At 50.1% G+C, this 26799-nt stretch overlaps 10 protein-coding genes across 10 annotated transcripts; 5 read left to right on the top strand and 5 right to left on the bottom strand.

Annotated features, from left to right (window-relative positions):
- Nucleotides 1–665: 665 nt before the first annotated feature.
- Nucleotides 666–1631, top strand: GT037_010038 (uncharacterized protein; the record flags this gene model as incomplete). Its single annotated transcript, XM_038935085.1, has 1 exon — nucleotides 666–1631. The coding sequence occupies one exon, from the start codon at nucleotides 666–668 to the stop codon at nucleotides 1629–1631; it is 966 nt and encodes a 321-aa protein (XP_038782176.1).
- Nucleotides 1632–1772: 141 nt separating this feature from the next.
- GT037_010037 (uncharacterized protein) lies at nucleotides 1773–3169 on the bottom strand (the record flags this gene model as incomplete). Its single annotated transcript, XM_038935084.1, has 2 exons — nucleotides 1773–3078; nucleotides 3129–3169. 2 exons carry the CDS (start codon nucleotides 3167–3169, stop codon nucleotides 1773–1775), a joined length of 1347 nt encoding a protein of 448 aa, XP_038782175.1.
- A 2007-nt stretch (nucleotides 3170–5176) lies between these two features.
- On the top strand, nucleotides 5177–6382 carry GT037_010036 (uncharacterized protein; the record flags this gene model as incomplete). Its single annotated transcript, XM_038935083.1, has 1 exon — nucleotides 5177–6382. The coding sequence occupies one exon, from the start codon at nucleotides 5177–5179 to the stop codon at nucleotides 6380–6382; it is 1206 nt and encodes a 401-aa protein (XP_038782174.1).
- Nucleotides 6383–7277: 895 nt separating this feature from the next.
- On the top strand, nucleotides 7278–12065 carry GT037_010035 (glucooligosaccharide oxidase; the record flags this gene model as incomplete). Its single annotated transcript, XM_038935082.1, has 11 exons — nucleotides 7278–7664; nucleotides 7717–8355; nucleotides 8405–8761; nucleotides 8825–8957; nucleotides 9701–9782; nucleotides 10089–10339; nucleotides 10397–10558; nucleotides 10681–11405; nucleotides 11457–11722; nucleotides 11898–11984; nucleotides 12032–12065. 11 exons carry the CDS (start codon nucleotides 7278–7280, stop codon nucleotides 12063–12065), a joined length of 3123 nt encoding a protein of 1040 aa, XP_038782173.1.
- A 2-nt stretch (nucleotides 12066–12067) lies between these two features.
- GT037_010034 (uncharacterized protein) lies at nucleotides 12068–12897 on the bottom strand (the record flags this gene model as incomplete). Its single annotated transcript, XM_038935081.1, has 2 exons — nucleotides 12068–12544; nucleotides 12592–12897. 2 exons carry the CDS (start codon nucleotides 12895–12897, stop codon nucleotides 12068–12070), a joined length of 783 nt encoding a protein of 260 aa, XP_038782172.1.
- Nucleotides 12898–13696: 799 nt separating this feature from the next.
- On the bottom strand, nucleotides 13697–15216 carry GT037_010033 (uncharacterized protein; the record flags this gene model as incomplete). Its single annotated transcript, XM_038935080.1, has 9 exons — nucleotides 13697–13798; nucleotides 13864–14200; nucleotides 14261–14470; nucleotides 14520–14560; nucleotides 14613–14679; nucleotides 14742–14771; nucleotides 14819–14920; nucleotides 14968–15017; nucleotides 15064–15216. The coding sequence occupies 9 exons, from the start codon at nucleotides 15214–15216 to the stop codon at nucleotides 13697–13699; spliced, it is 1092 nt and encodes a 363-aa protein (XP_038782171.1).
- A 752-nt stretch (nucleotides 15217–15968) lies between these two features.
- Nucleotides 15969–17625, top strand: GT037_010032 (uncharacterized protein; the record flags this gene model as incomplete). The annotated part of the gene is made up of 3 exons (XM_038935079.1): nucleotides 15969–16730; nucleotides 16802–17403; nucleotides 17454–17625. The coding sequence occupies 3 exons, from the start codon at nucleotides 15969–15971 to the stop codon at nucleotides 17623–17625; spliced, it is 1536 nt and encodes a 511-aa protein (XP_038782170.1).
- A 407-nt stretch (nucleotides 17626–18032) lies between these two features.
- GT037_010031 (uncharacterized protein) lies at nucleotides 18033–20779 on the bottom strand (the record flags this gene model as incomplete). The annotated part of the gene is made up of 3 exons (XM_038935078.1): nucleotides 18033–18712; nucleotides 18769–20560; nucleotides 20618–20779. 3 exons carry the CDS (start codon nucleotides 20777–20779, stop codon nucleotides 18033–18035), a joined length of 2634 nt encoding a protein of 877 aa, XP_038782169.1.
- A 2835-nt stretch (nucleotides 20780–23614) lies between these two features.
- Nucleotides 23615–23994, top strand: GT037_010030 (uncharacterized protein; the record flags this gene model as incomplete). Its single annotated transcript, XM_038935077.1, has 2 exons — nucleotides 23615–23762; nucleotides 23813–23994. 2 exons carry the CDS (start codon nucleotides 23615–23617, stop codon nucleotides 23992–23994), a joined length of 330 nt encoding a protein of 109 aa, XP_038782168.1.
- Nucleotides 23995–24935: 941 nt separating this feature from the next.
- Nucleotides 24936–26646, bottom strand: GT037_010029 (cytochrome p450; the record flags this gene model as incomplete). The annotated part of the gene is made up of 4 exons (XM_038935076.1): nucleotides 24936–25933; nucleotides 25990–26143; nucleotides 26203–26328; nucleotides 26386–26646. 4 exons carry the CDS (start codon nucleotides 26644–26646, stop codon nucleotides 24936–24938), a joined length of 1539 nt encoding a protein of 512 aa, XP_038782167.1.
- Between the last annotated feature and the right edge of the window lie 153 nt (nucleotides 26647–26799).

Genomic DNA, 26799 nt, shown 5'->3' with positions numbered 1-26799 from the left:
CCACTATCCTTCGCTTTGGCACCAGATGCTTGTTCGCCCACTATAGTATGTAATCGAGGTGCACGTCGTGCTATACACACTGCCTATACTAGACGCCACATGGCGATAATCCAACGCGAGCATTATGGGCAAGAACCATGTAGTATCTATGGACCTTGACCGAAGTACACCATACTGCTTTGTAGTAGATGACCATTCCCAGATAGTCGCATGACGTTGTGACCTGAGACGACAACGGCGTGCAAAGTCAGTCCTTGTATCGCATATCAGCCGAAATTCCCAATGTAACCGACACAACAAGCATTCATGTGCTCAGGACTAATACCGTAGGCTGAGCTGCTACCAATTCTACGCGTCGATCCCATAAGTCTGATCGTCCGCTACTTTAGCCTTACTTTAGCTTGTATCCCGAATCCAACGATGAGCCAAACCGAGGCATCACGTAATTGGCTGAAATGCCACTTTGACACGTGAAACCGAGTGTTGATCGACGAAACTAGTCTTCCTAGCCGTCTTTAGACCACGCATACGCGGATACTTAAGCATGAATCCCGGTATTCCTCCAATGTCGTTGAAAGAATCGTACATATATCTATCTCGGGAAGGTGGGACTACACATCTAGGAATCACGACACCGTCACGTTTCCTTCTCTTTCATATTCATCATGGCCTCCTGGTCTGCCCTAGCAGTTCGACTTTACATCAAGTACATACGACGTTCTAAACAGATCTTTGGAGATGCACAGAGCATGCGCAAAAACATACACGATGTCTATATCAACCCTCAAAGCTTCTGCCCACCTGCAGATCACGGGCACGATATCGACGTGAATCGGGTCGATGTCGATGACTGGCCACTGTACCGGGTATCATTACGGCGCATCCTAGGGAAGGACGATCCATCGGAACCACGACGCGCCATGCTTTACATCCATGGAGGAGCATTCTATCGCGAGATCGACCCGAATCACTGGAAGTTCGTCTTTCAGGTCGCACGTGAAACTGGACTGGACGTTTTCGTACCCATATACCCCCTGATACCAAGACCGGCCGCTACAGCAAAACAGGTGGTTCCTGGTTTGGTGAACATCTGCCGCCAGATCAAGCAAGATATTGTCAATTTAACCGGTGATTCAGCGGGAGGGGCGTTGGCGTTGGCTACCATGCACCACATGTCCGACGTTGCGCCAGATTACGCGAACAAGGTCCAATCTGTTGTGTTGATTTCACCTGTCCTCGACGTGACTTTCTGCCATCCAGAGGCTCAGAAGCTAGACAGCGTGGATCCGTGGCTCGGCATCGGTGGCCTGCAAGTCATCACGCCGCTGTGGTCAGCTGGCACAACTACCTCAGATCCTCTAGTCAGTCCGCTACATGTCGATATTGCGCGACTTCCGCCGCTTCTCCTTCTCTCTGGCACAGACGACATTTTGAACTCCGACGCGAGACGACTGAATGCTCGGTTTCAGGGCCATGGCAGCGATCAGTGTGTCTCTGGGAGCGTCCAGCTCGAGCGATTTGTTTATGTCGAGCAAGCTCACATGATTCATGTCTATCCGTTGCTTCCGCACTGGGAAGGAGAGCAGGCTCGAAAGCTTATCATGCATTTCGTTCAGAGTCATCTTAGTTAGGGGATAAACAGATACGATCTAGCTGGATTACAATGCAAATCGACTCACAGAACAGTACGATGGTAGTTCTTGGCTCATCGTTGTTTTAGCCTGAACATTGTGTTCAATATCCTTGGCTACATCGTTCAGGGCATTTGCGAATTAATACGCCCTGTTCAGCCTAGCCCTTCTTAGACTTCGCGACTGATTACTTTGATCATGCTCGAACACTAGCTCTAAATGATCGCGACCACTGACTCGTATCCCAACAGGCTCCTGATATGTTGCTAAACAGTTGACGCCAGCCGAAACATGGCGCAGATGCTCACTGCGCTTGGACTGCATTGCAAGAACGATAATCTCGGTTGCCGAACTCCATGCTGTAGATGTGTGGCCGCTACTGAGCATGTATGTTATGTATCCGACGGCAAATATGCAGTACGCCATGATGACTGTTAGCGACAAGCGTGCAGATACGGAAGATGTCTCGTATCCGTAGCCAAAACGCGTCAAGGCAATTTTGATCACCGTATACTGCTTTTCCCGGGACGCGCTCTTTATTTGCTCTTTCCAAGGGACCTCGGCGAAGACGGTAGCTAGCGCGGCGGCTAGCCTGGTGCTGTCACCTCGTAAAGTTTTAGATAACATGGCACCAAATGTAGGGGTGCTTAGGCCAGTGATGCTGTTGGGATCTGCATAAATTGGCCGTGTATTCTCGGGTAAGCCATTGCTCATGCTCGAAAGCGAGCCCGTATGAACCACCCATGAGCCGCTGTCGGTAGCAAGCTCGTGTTGGGACGGCTCCCAGAAAGCCGCTACTGTACAGGTCTTTCTAGACAAACAAGAACTTGACAACAGCACAGATTCATTGAATTTGTTGAGCAGTAGATCCGAAATCGTGAATTGCTCGAGGCCTTCGCAGTTGCTCTGAAAAAAACTGCCAGTAAATGAAGAGGAGCCAGGTTCGGGCGAAGCAATCCAGATAGGCGGTATGGCGTTGACCGGTGTATCTTGAGAGCCACCGTGGTCGAGGAGGTGCTGAAGTAGGGCCTTGAGATCAGAAACTATGCCAATAGAAGTACCGCCGTCGAGAGCGTAGGTAACTAGCGTGTCCACTGTCGTGTGCCGTGTGTTGTCTGCAGTCAAGCAATGCGCTGTGACTGTAACACGTGGTAACTTGACAGATCTTGTGTAATCGTGTCCATAGTCCCAAGCACCACCGCTCATGTCAAGAGGAATTTGATACAGGACCTGTGCACTGAGCTGAGTTGGGATCGTAGCGCTTGCGGAGCTAACCAGGAAATCGCCATAGCGGCTTGATATCTCGTTCTCGGTCGTGATATAGTGCAAAGCTCGTGAAGTCAACTGTACCATCGTTTCGTTTCTATTGTAATAGACTTGGGTGTTAGTAAACTCTGTCTGAAGCTCTTCCGCAAAGCCGTAAGTTGTGTTGAACCGATCCAAGTTGCTATACCTTGTCAACGAAGGTCATAATGCGCCGCGGTGTGTCTCGCTTACAATGTCAGGTCCTGCGTTTTCTCTAGTCGAGACGGAAACATAGTCTTTTCATCGTTCGCGGATTTCCAATGTATAAAAATTGGCCTGCTTGACACTTCCGCCCTTGGAATCATTAGAACAGCGCTCGACGGCCCAACCAGAGCTGTCAAAAGGACTGATAAAGGAACCAGACAAACGAACAGCGCTTTACGCCGCCCGCGGAAGGACTGATATGTTACTGTAGCCAGCAGATCGATTGACCAGAGGTAAGATAGATGCATTGCCTGTGTGGATGCTGACAGGGCACCTAGGGGCAGATATCCTTCCATCATCTGTGAACGAACGATGCTTAAGGCGATCTCGGCAAGTGATGCCTGCATTAGAAGTTCTTGTAATTTGGCGATAAATTGTAGCGTAGTAGACAGTGTGAAGGAGGGCCCGACAAAATATTCACTCCAGTTGAGTACCAATACCGCAACTGCGCTGCTCAGGGGAATTAGATGTAGTAAAGCATGGCCAGTAGCTAAGCAACGACTCTGATGCATCGCAGTCTTGCGACACTCCTCAGGGGATCTCCATGACTTGATTGAGGCAACAAACTGCAGCTTCCAATATTTGAGGAAGTCCTGACTCATCGAGATTTGCGGTTGTCCATCATCATCGCTTTCGAGGGGTGTGCTAGCACACCTTTGACTATGGATCAGTGTTACACATAGCGATGCAGTGGGTTTGACTTGGTACACTAAGGGAGAGATCGCAAAACGATTTAATGCAAACCGGGGCGCGACGTATGTTTAGAAGATGGCATGGATTGAAGGAGTTATAGAAGCTGGAAACTTGCAGGCTGTGTAATGTCAGCTATCATGCCGTACAGGATCACATCGAGAGTACCGTATTCTATGTGAAACACGTTGATCCCGAATGGGCAGTTACGCGAAGGATATACAACGCCGCCAAGCGATTGAGATCAGGGTCGCGAAATGCTGCAAGCGAACACTGAAGAAGAGCGCATCCCTTGTCATAACTGTCAAGATTGTCTAACCTCACACGATGCGACGAAGGACTATTCTCAAAGTCCTGCTGCTGCTGCCACATGACTGTTGGCTGCCATGATACCTGCAGAAACTGTTCTGCCGCTGCCTTCGCTTTGGGAACCATCCGGGATATCCCCAATCACAGCTGCAGCGCTCTCCATGTGTATGCGACCGTCAAATCTGCGCAGCAGCTCGTTGTATAGCAGAAACTCGTTGTATAGCAAGAGCTTGTTGTATAGTAGAAACTTGTATATAAGCGTAATGGAAACGCTGATCAGCGATGTCACTGTCAACAACTGACCCGTTCTACCGTATGTAGCTGCCTCTGCCCCTCCCCGACACGAACTCATTCCATCCAGCCTCGCTTTCGCACACGAATACACCCACTCACAATTGAGTTGCACTGTTCTGTTCAGTCGCGCATCGCGTTAGACAAATATGCCTAAATGAAGACGAACACAACCTCCGCAGTATGTGCGTATGTGTACGTTCATCTGGCGCAACAGCTTTAGCACTGTCGGCTGTGAGGCGCGCGCGGTCCCCGATAGACACCTGCAGCCTCAAACATGGGAACCGTAGTTCGCTGCCTCGACGTTATACGCGGATACTGAGAATTTCCACACGGCGACGAAGGCTATGTACTTCAGCCTTATTCACAACCTGATCTACGATTTGTTTCTGGTATCGGTAGTCAACGTGGAAGAGCTAAAGTCAGCTTTGCCAAGCTAATGGGACGCCTTATATTCTTTTGGCCCCTGTAGCTGGTCCGTTTCCGCCAATTAAAATTCTGAGAAGAATCCAGGGGCTGTTAGTGCCGCACCGATCATAATAGCCTGAGGCAAGGCAGCCACCTCGACCAGCAGGCTGCCTTGAAGAGGCTGCTGCCTTTCTAGGGTATTTATATTGACTACGATGGTACCATATTTCTTGTATCTTGATTTCATCACTACTGTCTCTTCCAGTGAACTCAGAGTACCGAGCTACCACCACACTTCCCTTACGACCACTTTTTTTGTTGATTTGGAGGCCATTGCAATGCCAGTCACCGTGCGCCCTGCTAGCCACCCGGCACGAAGGCTGATTCCCAAAGCCGTGAACTCTGCTGAGGTACTGTTCAAGGCGTCTTGCCCTAAAGAGGCCGCACGGTGCAAGCGAATGATTCGGCCTCCAACCACTGACTTCAATCGTCTGAACATCATCCCTTCATCCAATGGCCTTGTCATGGCGGCGTACGAAGCCTACAGCCACCACCATCACCTCAAGATCCGACCTGAAGATGTTTGGTTCACCATCCTGACCCAGATAACCTTCTACATCAATGCTCACGCTCAGGAACTTCGATCGTCCTTCGTCAGCCATGCAGGTAAAGAAGAACTTGTTGTGATTGACTCTGGTAGTATCGAAACTTTTGATGCCGGGAAACTGGCGATATGGCTTACCAAAGCAATGGACCAATACCTTGTTGATCCAGGGCTACGTGATTGGATCATGCCAAGCTTTACCACTACCACTCGAATAGATACCGAGACCGCTGCCATCATCATGATGGGTGCGATGCAAAAGTACTTCAGTTATCGCATGGGTTTGACATGTGGCATCCCTTCTGTTACTCTTTTGGGGGAGAAGGCTGACTGGGTTGACTTACGCCAACGCCTCAACAAGCTACCTGAATTCGGCCAGGAACCCAGACAATTTGCCGCTCTACTATCTCCCATACTCGATTACTTCATTGCTACATTTGAGGATCCTGATAATCATAGAGTTGTAGATTTCTGGACGAAGATTGCAGACAAAGAGAGCAATAGCTCAGGTCCGTCCTATCTCTCGGGATGGATCACAGCCTTTTGCTTCTGGAACGGCGAGGGTAGAATGCTGCACCGCGCAACCAGGGATGCTTGTGACCTTGATGGTACGTTGTATCATCGGGTTGACATAAAAGACATACCTAGCGCTCATATGTCTGTACCGGTTGTGGTCGATGATGGTGCGCGGGAGTACAAGACCAGAATGGTTGCCGGGCTAGTCGGTATGGCGGCATCTAGCAGCGGAGAAAAGCTGGACACCAGCCAAGGCCACAAGGCCTGGGTGACGAAAGGGATGCTTGGGCGTTCAGAGTTTGTAGATGTAGCACCAACAGTGGGCGAAGATACTGGGCTGGACTCACTGCAACCTGTCGCCGGCTGGTTTATGTACGAGTTGAAAGATCCTGGTCTCTCTGGAGTGTTTGGAAGCTGGGCATAAGCACGCTTGATGAGGTCAGTCGATTAGTGCAATACTCAGGCCTTCAACGGCGTATTTTTTATTCTTTTGGACGAGCTGAGAAGTTTTGCAATTGTCCATCATACTGACCTAAATCATCACCGGCGTGGAAATATGACCAATGACGGATGCGCACACGAATCTGTTGGGCCAGAGCTTACTGCAAGAGAATGTCTTGCTCAAGCCTTTTAGAACAAGTCGCCCCGAGATAACGCTTGCTCTCGGCTACGACACGATAGTTTTTGCTAAAGACAATGTACGATGTATCGTCAGGGCAGTGAATCTGGTCTTTTTAGAACTGGTAGACGTAGCAGTAATTGATAGAAAGTTCTCTTGTTTTGAACTGTCACAATATTGCCTTTGCTCGAGATGTGACCGACGTGGAGGCACGACAACGAATGACTGAGAGTGCACCTACCTGAGTATCCCTGGATCCTCGCTGTGAGTACTGTTAACCTTAGTATGAAGGAAATTGCTCGAAGAGCTGTAGGAGGCAGACAAAGTAACTTTCAGCGATCGTGATGCGAAGAATGCATAATGATGTTTATTGTTGGGGGAGCACTGGGTATCCCAACAGCCTATCTCCAAGCCAGTCGGTCCGACTCCACATACCTAGGTACCCACAACCCCGCACGTCCATAAACTCGCTACCCCGCACCCTTACATGGAGACAAGATTTCCCAACCTGCGTTGGAGATTATGCATAGATACTGCAAGGCTGTTGGTCTCGTTGGGATAGTGTCCAGCTCCCCTGCGCAACTCATGGCCGGGTCGACCAACTGCGTCGTCTGCCTTTCTCAGTTGAAAGTCACATTCATTCGAAACTTTTGTTGACATAATACGCGCACAACAGGCAATTAGTTTCTGATTGAGAACCATGCTTCAGGTTATTGCTGTTCTCGCGTTCTTTGCTTTGACCATAGACTATGTCTATATGCTATGGCGGCGCCGATACCTCCCTCCAGGACCGTTTCCATTACCTATCTTTGGAAACCACTTCCAAACACCTTCGCACAAGCCATGGATTTCGTGGGAGAAATGGGCTCAGTACTACAACTCACCTATGATCACACTCTGGATCGGACGGCATCCGCGCATTGTATTGAGCGATGCCTGGGTCGCGAGCGATTTGCTGGAGAAGAGGTCAGATATCTTCTCGAGCAGACCGAGATTGATCGCTATGGGCGATGCGATCAACGCTACTAATACAAATCAAACTACTTTAGTATATGGTGATCGATGGAGGAAACATCGAAAGCTCATGGTATGTCACTTCGGCTTGTTTACATCCGCAGTATCGCGAGCTGATAGCATAGCACATGGCTGTTGGCTCTCAAGCCGTACGTAAATATCGTACTTTCCAAGCGCACGAGTCTGCTATCCTAGTCCGCGACTTCCTCCTTGAGCCACAAGATTTCGAGCTCTCCATCGAGCGGTACTCTGTATCCGTTACCTCAATTGTAGGCTGGGGTCGGCGTGTCGACCGCAAGAACGACTATGTCGCTCAACAAGCTCTCAAACTCATGGAAGCCGTCAACTTCGTCGTCCCTGGCATCTATCTCATGGAAGCTGTTCCGTTCCTGATGCACTTGCCTGCTTGGTTATACGCGTTGCCAAGTCAGATGCGACTGGGTGCTAGCGTTTTGTCACGCTACTTTTACTTACTCACACAAGAAGGCGCCGAGGCAGAAGAACACAACTTTGGCAAGCACGTCATGGCCTCTCAGCAAGGCAGCGATATTACGGATGTGGAGGTTGCAAGCCTCATGGGCAACCTGATTGGTGGTGGAGTAGATACAACCAGCAGCACCATGATGTCGTGCATCTTGGCAATGGCACGCTTTCCAGAAGTGCAAAAAAAAGTTCACGCTGAGTTTGATGCAGTTATTGGAACTGATCGCTCTCCAAGCTGGGAGGACATCGACTCGAACGCGCTTCCATACATGACTGCCGTGGTATGATGCAGGCGAAACATATTTCGATTCCATGCCTAACACTAGACAGGTCAAAGAGGCGCTTCGATGGAGAACTGTCACTATATTAGCTGGCATTCCTCATGCTAATACTGTCAACTTTGATTACCAAGGCTACCATTTCCCAGCTGGCACTAACTTTACTGGTAACATGTGGGCTATCCACAGACATCCACGCGACTTTCCCGATCCAGACAGGTTCATACCAGAGAGATTCCTCGAGGGCGAAGGCAGTGCGAAACAACCGTACCCGAACAAGTATGGTATGAATCCTTTCGGTTGGGGACGTAGACAGTGTAGCGGCCAGCCGCTTGCCGAACAAGGCCTTCTCTACTCCCTCGCGCGAATGATGTGGGCCTTTAATATCCTGCCAGGTCTTGACGAGCATGTAAGTATTGTCAGAGATACGCACCCGAACTTCGACTTCTGTGCAGCTTACGCGTTGCGCTAGCACAACGAAGTCAAATTGGACATATTCGCCTACACCAACAGCGAGAATATGCGACCGGAGCCTTTCCAAGTGCGCTTTATTCCACGCTCAGACGCGATCAAGAATCTGCTATTAGATGAGGCTGGAGAAGCACGTGAGGCGTTGCGAATCTATGATGGAGAAACCCGAGTGACGATGGAAGATGCTGCCAACTACGCAGCAATATAGGGGTAGCTGCCCGGCTGCATTCCTGCACAGTCGTTAAATATATACCTGCACGTCCTTATACACACCGCGAAGTTCCGTCCTCGGACGAGACGAAAAGCCATGTCTCAAGGACGCTGTGTCTCTCTAAGACCGAGATCTGTCGGAACTAGTGCTCAAGTTGCGCCGAGTCAAGCTGCATGCAGTCCTCCTACGCATGCTGCCGCGTTCGTTGAACATGACTGCGGATACACAGTGGATCCGAGAGAGATTTGGCTCGATAGTCTCCAGATCGTTGCTGGCATACCTGGTTTCCTGCAGGACAGAGTTGCCGTAGTGTGTCGCACTCGGATAGCTTGGACTTCCGAGCAGCACGGTCCAGGCGCGAAACTCATCGGCGCAATGTGAGCATGCCCGAATGCCCAGGAGAACATCTACAGATCTGCTCGGGATGTATGAGGATTTCCTCTGTTCTTGCTTTCGTGCGTTCAACATGGCGCAAGCCAGTGGGGAGCACAAACAGCGCAGTGAATGTCGCGGACGGATACCCTAACCCTGCAGATCGATCGAGAGCGTTGTCCCCTCGCTTCCCTCGGACTTCGAGAACCTCAGCGCGCCGTTAGCCCCTTCTTCTATTCCCAGCATGTTGCAGTATAGCTGAACAGCAGAGATCCGAAATTATTACCGTACCAGGGGAGTCGGTCTTCCCGGCGCAGCTATGTCACAGCTCAATGAGGACAATCAGCACTAACACCAGTCTGCGCTTCGCGTCCAGGTTCGTATACCGTTGGCGACACGTAATGCGCAGCATGTTGAGGGTTATAGCACATCGAAAAGCTCCGAGGTGGTTTTTTTTAGCTAGCATATATAGAGCGTGAATAAGCACTCTGGGCGAGAATCTTTCCAGGTATCTTAACAACCGTCGGGACCGTATCTTTTTGTCAAGCATGATCTTGTCTATCACCACTTTCTCAGCTCTTGTCACCTCCGTGCTAGCAATTTCTAGCACTCATGATGGCTATATATCTGCCTCAAATCAAAGCCTGCAAGCTTGTCTCGCAAGCAAGAGCGTCCCGCTTAGCTTGAACTCCTCTTCTGACTGGGCCTCGCTGATCGATCCGTACAATCTCCGTCTCAAATACATTCCCACTGCTGTCACTCTACCGACCACTCCTCAGCAGGTTTCTGATATTGTTGTGTGTGCTGCAGCAGCCGGTGTGAAAGTGCAGGCAAGATCGGGGGGTCATTCGTACGGCAGCTTCTCGCTCGGCGGAAAGAATGGCAGTCTGGTGGTAGACTTGCGGAACTTCAACACCATTTCTCTCGATAACTGTGAGTTCTCATATTTCTTTTATGTCCACTGCCACAGCATTGCTAACAATCACCAAGCGACTGGCATTGTGACCGTCGGAGGAGGTGCTCGTCTTGGCAATCTTGGCTTGGGTATATACAACCAGGGCCAAAGAGCGCTCCCACACGGAACTTTCCCAGGCGTGGGAATCGGCGGACATTACACCCATGGGGGTTTTGGCTATTCATCTCGTCGTTGGGGTACGTATGTTGCATTTGTTGGCCCTTCCTCCCCAGCCGGTCGTTATTTTGGGCGCACACTGCAAATCAACGTCGGCTACACTTGACCTCGTAACATCATCGCTGACTAATAGCTCGAACAGGCCTCGCACTTGACACAATCGTAGCCATGGATGTCGTCTTGGCAGACGGTCGTCTTGTGCATGTCACGCCAGCAAGCTATCCCGACTTGTACTACGCCCTGCGAGGTGCTGCAGACAGCATCGGTATCATCACAACGTTCCATCTCCAGACGCAGCCGGCGCCGGCTCAAGTCGTGAGCTACGCGTCCAACTTCTCGACAGCTCTGAAGACAGCCGATGCGGCGGCAGATATCGTTTTTAAGCTTCAGACCTTCGTCACCACCTCGCCATACGTCAATCGCAATCTTACACTCGAGGTTTATACAAGCATTTTTGGCGAGTTCAGTGTCCGCGGATGGTACTTTGGGGATCTAGATCACTTTACCCAAACGGTCTTTCCAGCAATGCTTAGCGGAATGCCAACGCCTGATAACACTACTGTCCAGGAGTACGGCTGGCTAACGGCACTGGAGAACATAGCTGAGGGCGAGCCGCTCCGCGAGCCACTGACCGGCTACAACAATCACCAGACCTTCTACACCAAGTCTGTCGTGACAAGGGAGGCCAAGCCATTGAGCAAAGTGGCTCTGGCGAGCTATTTCCGGTACATAATCGACAAGGGGTTCACCGCAGCCTTTCCTTGGAACACCTTCATCTCGCTCTATGGTGGCAAGGACAGCCAGATCAATACGCCTGCGGCCGATTCTGCCGCCTACTCTCATCGAGACTCTCTGTGGGTATTCCAGGTAAGTACAGCGCGCCTTTCAGTATGGACACTGAGGCTAACATGTTTCGAGAATATCGGCTCCAGCGCAGATCGCTTACCGCCGTTCTCGCCAGAAATCACGACTTTTGTTGACGGCCTCAACGCAGCACTCACTGACGCGCAACCCGACGGCGACTTCCTAGCCTATCCGAACTACCTCGATCCAGCACTGACACCTGCGGAGGCTGCGGACCTCTACTATGGCCCTGCGACCTATGGTAAGCTCGTCAAGATCAAGGGTGACGTCGATCCAGGGGCTGTCTTTTGGAATCCTCAGGCGATCGGAAACGCTGTTTTGTAGAAGTGAGCATATAAGGCCGCAAGTCACGGGGGATCAACACGAGCACCGAACTTGCTTCGGATGCACACCATTTCCGTCATCTGTAGCGCGATAGTAGTGCAACTAGACTTAGCTTCAAACCATTCAAATAAATCCTTGAGCACTGTTATCTTGCTTGCACATACGGAGCAGGACTCTCGCACTGGTTTTCCCCTGGGCTACCTCCAATGTCTCCTCGGCGTTGTTCCGCGTGATTTCTGTCGATGTTCGAAGAGCCCTGTAAGTTTGTAGACAGTAGATTGAGGTTCTCTGACGACTGAATTCAGCTCTATCCTGCCATATCATCCTGTATACGGCTAAGCTCACAACAGATTAAAATTTGCCCAATGATCGTCGCCCAGTATCTCGCCGCCATGGCGTATGTCGTCCATAAGATCATCGTTCCAGGCATCAGTCTCCTCTTCTACACGTTCCCTGTACCAACCGCTTTTAGCACCGTCGGCGCTATACCCATAGTGGGTTTCACCACATGACACGGCCAGTCGCAGTCGGGTATCCGTCCGGATTTTAGCTACCCAAAAGCCCCCTCCGCCAAATCCGTAACGGCTTGCACGTAACTGGTCATGGTATCTCTTCCACAACACTGGTAGATGCAAGATTCTGCTGTCGAACTGATTGACGCCAATCGAATCGTCTGGCATAAGCGCAGTAACATCGAGACCTGAGTGCCGGGCGATACACTTGTCAAGGCTCGCTAGCCATTCCCGACCATAGTCACCCTCACGCACTGCGAGCTCTATCATCTGTACTTCATGAATGCGGGCTCGTTCCGTACCGGGCTAGAGATGTTAGCATATGTCTTGATGTCACGGTAGATTGAACAAACTGGGTTGGATAGCCTGATGTCGCATTCCTCGAACAGAATCTTCGCTGTCTTGCGCGCGTCGAAGAATACTAAGGATGCGGTACCGGTCTCGAGGAAGCTTTTCATTGCAGATGCCTCCTTCTCTTTTCTTGAGAGCGCGTTGCTTAAGTAAGAGATGTTGATCAAATTGACGACGCGCGTTGGCGCAACGTAAATGATCAGGTCGTGAGAAGTGTTGGAGAGGTAAAGGGATGCGGGATCATTTGGCAACCCATCAAAGGTTGCAAAAGCGATTGGAATGCATCTGGGCTTGCGATACGCTGCCATGTAATCTTTCTGGGAGGAAGTACCGCCATATCTTCTTTCGAATGTGCGGGAGGTCGTAACGAAGGACACGTAGTGATGTCTTTATGTCACAGTGGCGCCACCTCACACTTAATAAACACTACATCACTCGCATATCCATCCGAAATTGATTATAGGTCTCCGAAACCTCGTTTTTCAAACTCAACAGCGTAGCGCCGATGAATATGCATGTTTGGCTACGCCCCTTTTCACAAGGTTCGGGTAACCAGTCGTTAACCGCTAGGATCAGGAACAAGCAGACAGTCGCGATTCTATTATATTAATAGTAGTAAACTAGACCTTTATCGTACTTATAGGATCTCCTTACAGAAAAGATTCGACATGTGTGTCGATGGGTTATCTTCAGCAAGGGATGTAGCTAGTTTTGAGGTCGCACTTATCTGGATAGCAAATTCCTCTCATGCCGTGTTGTACCAAAAGCTGGAGCCGATATGACTGCTACTCGGCTAGCACGTATACTATTTTCTATTTCCAACGCGATCACACTTTGGGCAGGGAGGTTGCCCACTTGTCTTTGTCATTGCTAGCCTACAAAATGCTGAATGATCACAAGCGATAACGTAGCTAGGAAACGAATCGGAGTCGCGCAACAATCGCCAAACACCCAAACACCAACTGGCTCACTTTGCGCGACACCTCGCCACTGTTCATGAAAAACGATCTGCCTTCAATCGTCAATTGTATCTTAAGGCTCCCCCGGTTTGCGTCCATAGACAACATTACTGCTCCACGTTAGCGGGTCCGCAGCATAGGGGAAGAGCTACAAGGACAGAACGTGCATATCATAATAAGCGTGATTCCTCCGATTCAAAAGGTGGTTGCGCATCGTCGCAATATGCACCTGGATCTCCTCGTACGACCACTACTTTTCGTTAGTCAACCGTCCCATTATAACATCTTCCTCCCAAGATTCCGGACATCACGTACCTTCAAAATCATACTCAGTAGATACAAACTCCAGCTCTCCAGCCCCTCAAGACAAAAGAGCAGATTCCACTGGCCCAACTCCTTCATCTTCGGATCTCTCGGCCATGTGCCAACAGGGACCTTGAACTTCTTCTCCACAACGTCGACGAAGCCTGCCTGCGTGATCATCTCCCGGTTGAAGTCGTAGATGGCAAAGGTTTTGCCAATCTTCTCGGCAGCACCAAGGAGTATCTTGGACCATTGCGCCATAAAGTGGTCTTCTGTCACCGTACCGTCTTCAGATTTGAACATGATTGAGATTTCGAGATGTTCGATATATCCCCCGGGCTTGGTGCATCTAGATTCAATTTCCTTGAGCACAGGGGTAGTTTGTGGTTCATTTGAGGGCAAAACCTACTTGTAGATCTCGCGGTAGAGATGTGCCCAGTCTTGAATTGCACCAAGCATGCAGCGCACGTGGATGTAATCGAAACTGTTTGGTTGGTAGGTCCACTCAAGCTGAACGTCATCGAGCTCAAACTTGACATTTGGAGGGGTAAAAGTCGGCTGTGTAGGTGAGATATCTACACCGATCACCTCTGCTGATGGGAATTGGTCTCCGAAGTCACTGATTACTGTCAGTAGCTGTTGATCGATGCGGAGAGCACACTAGATACATAGCCCAAATTCCAGTTCCTGTTCCGACGTCCAATACTTTCTGAATGACTTATCAGCTTTCGTGCCTCTATTGTCTGACGGCGCAGATTAACCTGTGGAGTTGGACCGATTGGTGCAAGGAAGAGCTTCCCGTCCAGCATGAGCGTTAGCATATGATGTCTACGAGCTCGTTAGCCATTTTCTTATTCCGGAGAAGGGAAGGCGCATGCCCAATATCCAACTGCTCATTCATCTTGTCATCATTTGGGCCCCTGATAAGACTCAGTCGCTTGTATTGTCCATTGCAGACTTGACTCACCAGTACTCCGAGGAGCTTTCCGTGTTGAAGTTATGATACGTCCGTCCATGCAAATTACGGTACCTCCGAATACTACTTGCGATCGAGGACGTAGTGCTCCCACTACGATAATCAACGTCTTGTCCATTACGCAAGGTGTTTAGCCTTACTTATCGTCTCCATACGCGGAGTCTGTATCAGTATCTTCTTCCAATGGGTCCTTGATCACTGGTAAGCTTGACCACTTCTGACAGATGAATACTCACGATAGAGATGGTCGCTTCCACCGAGACCGTCTCGGCAGTTTCTTCAGCCGCAGCAGGGATCCCTTCCACGGCAGTTACCGGGGTAATATTTGCAGGCGGCGTTGGGGGACTCTCTGCTGTCGGAGACGGCCCTTCTGTGGCGTTGAGACTCATATCTTTATCAGAAGGATATACAAATCCTCGGCAGGTTCCCAGAGATGGTGGACCGCAGTATCGCGATTTCCAGCGTCCTTCGATCGTATACCAAAGATTTACTCGTGCTGCAGTGGAGTTACATCCACCAGAATGCTAAAGACGGGGAGTGCGGAAGATGTCATGACAGCTGAGCTAGTGAACCAGCTTACCGCATCTATCCTTGCCTACCCCGCCATGGTGGAGAAACCTGCTTCGGCATGTCCAAAAATCGGTAGCACGGCTCGGCGCGGCCCCCCATATTTTGACACTTCCAACATTTGAGGCTCTAGCGCTAAATGTATATAGGGTATGATAATAGATTAAGGCAATTGTACTCCTGTTTTCTGGACTTTGGAATCAATGCTGATGATCAAGATAACCGAGGTTAAAGAGGTCGTTGCCGCGAACGGCCTGGCGACCTGAGGAGTATGCGTTGGTACGTGTGGTGGGCTGAGCTGTGACCTCAACACGGAGTAGTGATCGAGCTTGACGGTGATTGGTTGAGTGAGCCGCGTTCAACATGGCGATAAGACTTAGCTGCATCCTAGAGATTGGAAAGCCGCGCCCGGTCATTCCGCCGCTTTGTGCAACATGGCAGCTACAAAGGGTGTGTTCGTGCCCCCATTGTACATATACACACCAACCAAAACGCGTTTGCTGACCCAGCGCCGTGGAACTGCGTCGGGCACTTGTTCCCCAAGCAATCATATAGTATCCCGAGGTCCATCACCATGGTGGGGCTGGAGCTTGGACTCGGCCCTGAGACAGGGATCTACGCCGCAGGGCTCATCACTTCCTTCGTCGCTTACATCGTCGTCTACCGCCTCTTCTTCCACCCCCTCGCGCAAATCCCAGGCCCCAAGCTCGCAGCTCTCACCTTCCTCTACCAGACTTACTATAGCTTCAAAGATGGTAGTCGCTTCTACAAGCAGGTCGGCCTCCTGCACGAGAAGTACGGTCCTATTGTGCGCATCACCCCCAACGAAGTTTCCTTGAGCAACCCTGAGAACTACGAGGCGATATACTATGTAGGGTCGAAATACTCAAAGGACCCAAGATACTATGATGCATTCGGCATGGAATATGCTTCCTTCACCTCCTGCCCTAACGAGCTGCATCGTCTCCGTCGCGGACCGCTGAACAAATTCTTTTCGCGGGCCGCGGTGCTGGAATTGCAGAACATCGTGAAAGAAAAGGCCGACAAGCTATGTGATCTGATCACGAGGAATTCAAAGGCTGGGGAAATGCTGGATATCCATCATGGATGCCGCGCTTTGTCAGTTGATGTAATCACTCAGTATATGTTCAACAAGTCCTATGCTCTTCTCGACGCCCCGGATCTAGGCACCCATTTCTTCGAGCTCGTCAGAGGCATTGGCCCTGCGCTATGGGTTTTCCAGCAATGGCCGGAGCTGAGCATCATGAACCGCCTTCCCCAATGGATGTTGAGAAAAATGAGCCCGCCTCTTGCGCACATCCTAGACCTGCAAGAAGTATGTCTTTTCCTCAAGCCACACTCCCCCCGAATCTCTCCTGAAGATCCATCATCTGACAGGGATTATAGCAAGCCAAACAACAAATCCTCGTCACCAAAGCCGATATCGACTCCGGCCGAGTCAGCAAAGACACCAGCAAAACAATTTTCTACGAAATGTTGACGCCAAACCCCGAAGAAGGCTGGGTTCCACCAACTCCAGATCAGATCAAATACGAAACCTACGGTATCTTGGCAGCAGCAGCAGATACAACGGGCAATGGGTTGACGACAGGAGTCTACGAAGTGATCAAGAATCCCAAGATCTACGCGAAGCTCACGGCAGAACTAGAAACCGCATTTCCAGATCCAGGCGCCAAGATGGAACTTGCCGTTTTGGAACGCCTGCCCTATCTGTCTGGCGTCGTGAACGAATCCCTCCGCCTCTCCTTCGGAGTCATCTCCCGCCTCCCGCGCATCGTCCCAGAAGGCGGCGCCAACTTCGAGGGCTACATGATTCCCGCCGGCTTCACTGTTTCCATGTCCTCTTGGGTCCTGCATCGGAACGAAGACTACTTTCCCAATGCACATGAGTTTATTCCTGAGCGATGGGCGCTAACCAGCGACAAGCAAAAGATGTGGAAGGCGTTTGTTCCGTTTGGAAAGGGGAGCAGGATGTGTGTTGGGATGCCGTAAGTTTTCGCTGCAACTGATCCTGTGAGAACAATGCTGATTGCTATAGGCTTGCTCTTTGTGAAATGTACGTGACCTTGGGGTCCATCTTCCGAAGGTTCAAGCACTTGAAAGGGAATGAATTGAGTGAATACGATCTGTTGTATGATGATTTTTTTGCTAGTCATCGGCCGATGGATGCTGTCATGCTTCATATCATTGAGCAGGATTTGAAGGAATAGAGACACGGGGACAGGACTTACAGAATGAAGATAATTTGATGCCTGCTAGTTGGTGTATAAGCTATATGGGTTCTCAGAGCGAGACATGGTTGTGTGCCATCTTAGTACGATTGTGATAGTACATCCCATGGTGAAGCTAGTTGGAAGCCCGTAAGTGCAAGAGAGGTCGTAGCTTGAGACGCGAGATATTCCTGGAATGTTGGACCGTTATGAATTCCACAGACCCTCTCTAGCGATGATAACTGCAGCGTCTTGAGCGTCTTTAGGAACTGCAGTGCCATCTCACAGTAATGCCTCTGAGATTGACCACATCTTCATTCAGACTGTTCTTGCTTCAACCTTTGTATGGTGTTCCTCGAAGGTATAAACTTCATGCGCACAGATTGCGTAAGAATTCTGCTAGAACCTCAAAAAACCTCAACGACAGCATCATAGTCCATCTCGCATGGACTCCCATCCCACTTTAACTTATATCCAGTAGTCAACAGAAATCCCCCAACAGTCTTCGCAGCCTCTCTTGGCTCCATCCCTTCAGCCACAGTATTGACGTCCTGAGCAAGAACAAAAACATACCATGTCGTCGGGCCCGAGTACTGTTCCACGGAATTGGCGACGGCGACGTATGATCCTGTGTTTGGAATTGCCTCTTCATCGGCAATAGCACGCAGTCCTCCGATCTTGTCAACTGGAATGACTCCCCTCTCCCAATCCCTAACGGTTTTAGTTGCCTTGCTTCTAAGCAGCATACCGCCCGGAGCGACTCTCTCGAGAATGTCTCTTCCTTCTTCAGCAGATAAGGAGGCGCCGTCCTCATCAAATCCTGCTAGTTGGCCGTATCCGTCATCTCTCAACTCAACGCTGATTTTCTGCCCGCGGTTGGACCACAACCAAGCAAATACGTAGAGGTCCGACCCCTTGAAGAGACTCCCGTCGAGCCTGACGAATTGAGCCCCTATAACGAGAGGTTTCTTGCGCATGTGTATATAATGCTTGTCTGGCGAGATTTTCCCATCAATGCTGACGCGGTAGGATTTGAGGAGATGAGTGTTTTCGGAGTGGGTTGTCGTGCCGTAGGTTAAAGTGCGGCCTTTCAACGGTCGTTAGCTTGTGATATGTCCACGTGTCGCGGACTGGGCAACCTACCGCTGTTCAAGGCCCTCTCATATTTCCATTTGATATCTCCACCCCAAGCTACCCCAGGAGACGCCTTATCAGTGGGAACGATATCGAACTCCACCAACTCCCCAATCGTCAGCTCTCCCACGGCTGGCGTCGTGTTATCCCTCCCATACTCATGCAAGTCCTTCCCATCCTGCATAAAGGTAAAAACCCAAGCTGCGATCGCAAGCGTTGTGATAGCTCCCAGGAATTTGTTATCAGTAATGACTTGAACGCCTGTGCAGCAAGTGATCTCACCCGTGGTTTCGTCAAACGTGCCGCTGACTCCTCCACCGATCGTGCTGTCCCCTCCACCGCCACCCGATGATCCATCAGCACCACCTTCGTCGTCATCGTCATCAAACAATTTCTTGAGCCACGCAATGAGAGTAATCAAGGTTATAATGCCAGCAACGATACCTGCTAGGACTTTGTTAACAGGATCTTCGAAAGGAAGGGGTCCGTGAGTGCCAGCATAAGGTGTGGAAGGGACCCAAAACAGTGTGCCTGAGAGAGGGAAAATTGGAATCGGGGTGATTTCCTTGTCTTCACCAGAGTCCGGACACTTGCACCCTGGACTTGTGGAGCCCATCTTGTCGAAATCCTTGGGTGCAATTACCGTTCTCGCATGGTAGTGCAACGTCCCTTCAGGTACTTTGATCTGCCACGTCTTGGTCGCTTTGTCAAGCCCAACACCGACGACGAAGATCTTTTTCAGAACTCGAACGCTGGTAGTAGTTGTACCTGATCTCTGCTGTACAATGAAGGAAACTCTGGTTGCTCCTGGCGTTGCATTAGTGAAATCAGCAGAGAAGATTGACTTGAAGGATGCTCCGCCAAGAGCACGACCTCCAAGAGGAGATGTGATTCGAATGGGCGCCGATATAGCCGGATCTGCGACTCCCTCGATATAGAGTGAAAGACCGTCGAGTATGGCACCACCGTTGTTTCGAGTCTCGACATTAATATACTGCTGGCCGAGGATTGAAACGAATAGCCCATCTGGTAACATGATGCCGCTTCCTGGATCCGTGGCGTAGGGGCGATAAGGCATAGCAACGGGGATTGCAGGAACTGCTGGTTGAATTCGTGGAACATCAGGCTGCTTGCCACCGAGGAGGATGACCGCTACACCTCCGACGAGCTTTCCTTTGTCGTCATGCTGTTCGACAAAGTAGATTGCTGCACTATTTTCCCCGTGATCTTCTGGCAATTTGAGGAAGGCATGGAAAGGTCTTTGTAGTCCAGGTTTGGAGTCTTTCCACTCCACATCGTGGGGGGCTTCCTTGGGCAGTGTATCTCCAGGCTCGAAACGGTCCAGTAGACCTGCCTGCGTCGAATCACTCACGTTCTTTCTTCCCTTCAGTCCAAACTTCGCCATCGCAGGCTTGAACGTGTCCTTCGGGGCTTGACGAATCGAAACCTTGATGTTCGCCTTCGTCGGCAAAGCGAAGGCAGACATGGAGCTCAGAATACCGAACCTCCTAGCTTCGTTGAATCGTACGTTCACATTATGCTGTGCCACGTGACGATCATTCACATCCCATCTCGTAGGAGGATGCGCAGGCGCAGGATCATATAGGTCCGAAACCTCGCAAACGATGCAAACATGACCGTTGTTGGTCCATTCAGGAATCCAGGGTCGAACACAGAGCACCTCTTTCGTTTCTCCAGGGCTAAGGGAGACGTTACTGACTGCAAATGGGGCCGGAGTTTCAGTTACAGGGACTGTGGAGGGACTGCAGATCCAGAATTTGACGGAAGCCCCGTTGGTGGTCTGTCTGGCGTCAGAAGTGTATTTGGCCATGGTGTAACACATTCATCAAGCACTTACCTCTTTCCCAATGTTAGTTACCGAGGCAAAGATGTAGACAGGCACATCTCGAGTTGGAATAGCAGGAGTAGGATCAGATGGGTCAGATGTGAAAAAGATATTAGGGTTGAAATAGAGTGGAAAGCCCGTGGCATCTCTACCGCCAAAGGTTACTCGAGCCATAGTTGTGAGAACTACGTCTCTCAACTCTTTCAAAAAAAAACTTGAGCTTTGAAATTTCAACGCGGACAGACGGCGATGATGGACGAGGATATACTATATATACTCAAGTGACACCTTACGTGGCTTTCTTGCTCATAGGAAAGGATCACGAATCTCGCCCTTTCCGCCTTCACCAGTCCGAGCTGAATATCACTCAGCGACTAGGTAGGTCTCACCGAGTACGGCGACCGAGAAGGCCGACCAATTGATCTGAACCCCACCCATATCAATAAAAGAAAAATAATTACGTGCAGCCACTGCCTCACTCACGACAAGTTCTCGTCCATTAGGAAGACCGCATCGAGGCAGCCATGCGTTAGCTGAAGTTCAAGCAGACGGATAGCTGAAGAAGGCGTTGGAGCTGCTGGACCATGTGGTCGCAGTGCTGGCGGAAGAACACCCGGGGGTCCCCCAACTGGATCAACTTCAGCTGATCCCATCCCGGAAACAACCGGTTGCTTTCATGAGAGCAGATGTTCCGTAAGGCGACCGGCTAGAGTCGCACGACGATGCTATGACGTAGTGTCACGTACGAATATAACCACCCAACAAGCTGGTTGCGAGCGAGTTCAGTTGAGTTGAAATGAAGCATCTGTCATTGACGATATGTTGCTAGGATCTACAGACAAGATTCAAGCTAAGCGAGTCGATCATGAGATCTCCCCAATGGGCGCGTGCCGCCCATTGGAGTTGACGTGAACAGCTGCTGGAGGGGATACCTCCAGCAATTCGTTGTTGAAACCAATTCGTGGCTCGCTTCGGCTATGGTATCAAGCCATTCCTGACAGCAGGGTAGCGAAGCCCCGCTTTTTTCATCGTTCCCCATTTGTGAACAGCAGATCCGCTACCTCGTCGTGTCGTATGCGACAAACAAAATCATGAGATCTTATGCACTCCGCCAACCGCCCCACTATGCCAAGACCTTTTCAACCAGTTGAACAAGCCCACAAAGCCATTGGTCCAGGCCTCTGGGCCGAACCAACTAGTCGGAGCCCTTGGTGCAGCCACTCGGACGATGTTATTGAAGCAGAGAATCCAGCAAGGCTGCATGGCGAAGCTTATGTAAGTACTCTGTGTTCTAGTTGCTGTATCTCAGCTAACACACTCCATCGTAGACGCCATGTATGGCATTGCTATCGATTCGGCATCACGAGCTTAGCACCGAACTGCGAGTGCGGTGCCCGCGTCAGTTCCGACGTCATCATCATCATTGCGCGACGCGTCCCGCGACGCGTTGAACCACGAGACAGCCACGCGAGCGCCACGCACCGTCGCACTTTTCACCGTTTCGCTATGCACAGAGCTAATAGCAGAGTCTCCATATGAAGGCAATGTCAGTCAGTTGTTGAGTGAGTAGTGGTGATCGGTCAGGCACGAGATGTTGCACGTATTCTCGGCCCGTTGAGGTGAGTATTCCTCAAGCTTCAACACCTGCTGCGCGCTTCATACTGATCCTCCAACCTCTATAGGGACATTTATCCGACTGGAATAGCTATGCATCCTATCGTCCTCCACCCCGCCCCTTTCGACACGCGCATGAACCGCGCCCACGCCCCACCGACATACCAACGGCCCTACAACGCGTCTAAGCAACAACGATCAGACAAGACAAGCTGATGAAAGTTGTGTCTGGGTGCAGTCTGGTTATACAATTCGAGGAACGGATGCGATAGTGTATCCCAGTGTATAGGGATTCGCGCCAGGACGATGCCCATGGAATGCGAATGGGCCATGATCCACCCTTGCGTTGGCAGAAGTCTTGACCTCAGTAGCAATACGAGTCTAGCATTCTTCATGGCTCACCGCGACACCTACAGCAATACCCCTTCGGCTTCCCCCATTGGTTCGATTGCTTCGACGCCCACAGGTCTCTGCTCAGCTGGTTCACCTTTGCGACGGCTCATGGAGGACATAAGCTGGATGGGTTGGCATGAGCGAAGTTGCAGTCAGGCAGCCAGTGGAGGTAAGGGATGCACCACCGAGCAAGCGAGTACCTGCTCCAGTCGGGCGAAGTATACGGTGACGACGTTACATCTTCGCGGGCGGAAGGGGTTCCGTGCGAAGGACATAATCCCAGACAGAACTAGATGGGCTTCACAGCGCAATCGCCGCTCGAAGACCGGGTTGCTAAGTAGATGCTGTGAGGGTTCCTGTTGCACAAGCTTTTGTGATCGAGTGAGTGTAGGCCGTCGCTTCTAAGGAAGGTCCTAGAACTCCACTCGTGCGCCAGAAAAAGCGCGCTAGAGGCTGACCTCCCCATTGCATATACGAGAACACATGCGATTCTTTTACTGCATCCTGCTTTTTATCCTTCGTCGCATCGCGTTAGGTCTTGTGGGGCGGGCCGGCTTACTGATCCCGCATTGCTTACCCGCGGACTATATCTGGACATACCATGCTTCCTCCCGTGTGCCCTGTACAACACGGGGTATGAGTAATAGATGCTCATGCTGATATTTAATCTATCAGGTTCGCTTGTAATTGGTGTCTTGTGGTCTTTCCAGTAAGACCCAACATCGGTTCTTGAGTAGTACAATATTTCCAGCTCCTTGCTTTACCAGATGTGGTAAACGTTAACTGATGTCGCATTGCTAATGCATACTATGAAATGTAGGTAGAATGCTGGTGTAGCTACCGGGGTACGTACACGTAAACACAGCACCGATATAAAAGTCTGTCTCTCTCCCTCACAAAAACCACGCGTCGAGTTGTATCAAATTTTCCGAATCCACTTCTACTTCCTGCCAACTATCACCTTCAAGATACGCGCGCTCCAAGCTACTACCAACAAGCACAATGCAGCTCTTCTACGCCCTCCTTCCCCTGCTCCCCCTCGTAGCTGCAAACGGCCGAATTCGCTTCAACGCATTCGACCACGTCAACTGCCAAGGATTCGAGGAGAACTACGACCTCAACCCCGCAACAGTGAAGGGAAATTTTCCAGGTGAGACGTAACGCCAAAAGTGTGACTACATTTACTGACAAACTTGCAAGGACCCCGCGGCGCTATTCAGATCCTGCAAACATCTGCGGGATGTCACCTTACGCTTTACACGGGCGCCAACCAGTCGCCGAATGATGGCAGCAAGCTCCGAATTCCTACTGATAGCGCGAACTGCTTTTGGAATGGGAATGGGTTCGAGCAGTATCACAGCTTTGGATACTACTGCGACTGAATGCTGGCGAGATGGAGAGATGAGATTGGCGCGTAGGAGGCACAGCATCGGTGGCGGACTTGTTGCTTGACGGATCAAGCTTCAACGAAATGTGGTGTGATCATCGTAGTAGCGAACGTTGAGACAATCAGTGTTCATTATACTCGGTACATCATGATTGTATCTTGCGCGGGCCCTCTCTACCTCTTGCCATTCACCTTATCTCTAGTACTATATTCGCGTTTACTTTCTCATTCTTTGTGACCCTGCGCTGCCATAGGGATTTCCCTACTTGGCTTTCGTATCAAAAAATAGCGGTTCAGCAATCCATTCTAGTCTTGTTCTACCTTACGCAGCTTAATGCAAGTCTACACTTCAGGTATTTAACCGATCGACATGGCGTTAGTACGTTCTACCGACCTCAAACGACTCTTGTCCAAGCATTGACCAGTGACAGAACACATTTGGGTTCAAGGCCGTCAAACGGGTAGGTCGACGTCTCCAAGTCGCTCTTCGATCATGGCGCTGATCTATACCACGGTCATCCGTACGGAGCGTGAAGAAAGCAGATAAAATCAGCAAGGATGACATGAGAAGGACCAATAGCGAAAAATGCAGCATCATGAATGCAGCCTATACAAAGACTACACGCAAAGATTGTGGTCTTGAGGAGCGATCTAGTAACAACGTGTCGCGCATTCGCCTTGGTCAGGTACATAGCTTCCAGATACACAAGAGAGTAGGAACATAGGCCAAGGTAATTCAACGTCCTAATAGCAGGCAGCCAACGAGGGTCCAGAAATCTTCAAATTCAGCAGAAAACGTACAAAAGGCCAAGGCATCTCCTCTAGGGGGTATCCAAGTATCCCTTTTACAGGGAATATTAGAATCTAATTAATTCTATTTTCTTCATCTTAAACTCCAACTCTGTTGTATAACTTCTTACTACTAATCATCTGTTTTCACCTTTTCCTAAACTCTACTGTTGCCTCCGGACTCGGCAAATACTGCGTCTCAACACAAAGACTATCCGGCCTCTTCTGCCCCTCTGAAAATCTAACATCGTAGCTCATGATGATGTGCGCCATGATCGCCTTGATCTCCTGCGTTGCAAAGAATCTCCCAGGACACGCATGCCTTCCATATCCAAAGCTCATACTCGCAGGATTCGACGCTACATATTGTGCCTTGCCCTCGTTTTCCACACTCTCTTCTCGTAGCTTGGAGAAGCGCCATGGATCATATGTCTCCGGATCAGGATAGAGAGCTGGGTCCATGGTGATAGCTTGTGTCGGGATGCCGATTGTAGTGTGTGCGGGAATGATGAGACCCGAGGACAGTGTAAACGGCCTATGAACTACGCGTTCAAAAGTGATGAGCAGAAGCGGATTGAAGCGTTGGGCTTCCTTCATCCAACTATCCATCTTGACCATTTTCAGGAACCCTGCCTTTGATATCATTCCATCTTTGTCCATTACACTGGTGATTTCCTTGCGCAGTTCGTGGATAATGTATGGTCTTTCGCATAGATCGAAGAGCAGTTGTGCTGGAGCTGCAGCAGATGTGTGGATAGCTGCAAAGGAAACTTTCAACAGTATTCCCGCAAGGAACTTCAAATCCTTCTCTTCACCCTTGGCTTGTTCATCCATCCAATATAGTAAATCCATCGCTTCGTCTTGCCTCTTCCTCCTGCTCTCTATCAGAGGTATTGCAGCCTCTTCAGCGGCTTTGTAATGCTTGGCTATATTTCTAAGCTCTGGGATAAAAGGTGCAACTAGGGGTTTCATAAACACGGGGTACTTTTTCAGTTTCTGCGCCCCGATGAAGCCGTCAATGGCGAAGGCGATGCTTGCGGCAACCCAAGGCTTGTTGTGCGAAAGTGTAGTCCCGCCGAACATGGCAGAGGAGACGCGCGCAACGATTTGGGTTAGAGTTAAGACGACAGATATTGGCGTCCAGTCTGGTGCATATGTCATTTTTTGAGCGTTCGTTGAAACAGCGGATGGGTACACTTACCGTCACACAAAGGAAAGTTATCCTTCACTGACTCAAAGATTTCCTGTTGGACGGCAGGCATGACGTCCGCGAGATGGTGGTTCAATTGCGCCTTAACAACCCGTGGGTGAAGAGTTGAGCGGCTTCCCATGGTGGTGTATCTGCCTTCAAACATCTATCGGATAGATTTAGTCTCAGGCATCATAGCAAGGGATAATGCAAAGATTCTCGTACTTCGATGAACGTAGCGACGAAATCTACGTGATTAATTGGTGCGGACTTTAGCTCCTCGAGATATTTCGATGGAATCATGAGTCGTTCACCAAGTGGGCTCGGGACGTAGAAAAAACCTCCACCGGTCTAAGACTGATGTTAGAATGTGGTGCGACATAATGGTGACTATCAAATCACTTGTACCTCCTTGTAGCCTTCTAATAGCATTTCCTTCGCTTCCGTTCGAAATCTCTCACGGTTGAGTTGGATACTTTTGACATCATTGCCTCCTACGACAGGAATGCCTGCGATCAACTTTTGCCTTGGTCCTTTGAAGAATTCTCTCAGAATGTAGACAAATATGATGAGAGAACAACAGTATGCGAATACATGACTTAAGTGGTGTTGAAGCAAGTGAAGCTTGATGCTGGCTTGAAGGCTTGCAGCGTATGTTGCGAAATGCATTATTCTTGGCCGACTTTTCTGTCAATCTGAGGGCGTAGTTTTGTGTTGTATGATCACGATTCGAGTCGTGATTGACAGGTACTTGTTGTGGAGTCTCAGTGGTTGGCTCGGGGTGATACCATAAGTAGACTAAAGCCAGCCCTTTTACCAAAT

Source organism: Alternaria burnsii, assembly GCF_013036055.1.
Source record: "Alternaria burnsii strain CBS107.38 chromosome Unknown 121, whole genome shotgun sequence".
Classification (NCBI taxonomy): domain Eukaryota; kingdom Fungi; phylum Ascomycota; class Dothideomycetes; order Pleosporales; family Pleosporaceae; genus Alternaria; species Alternaria burnsii.
Note: the sequence above shows the minus strand (reverse complement) of the source record. Positions and strands in the feature narration are given on the sequence as shown.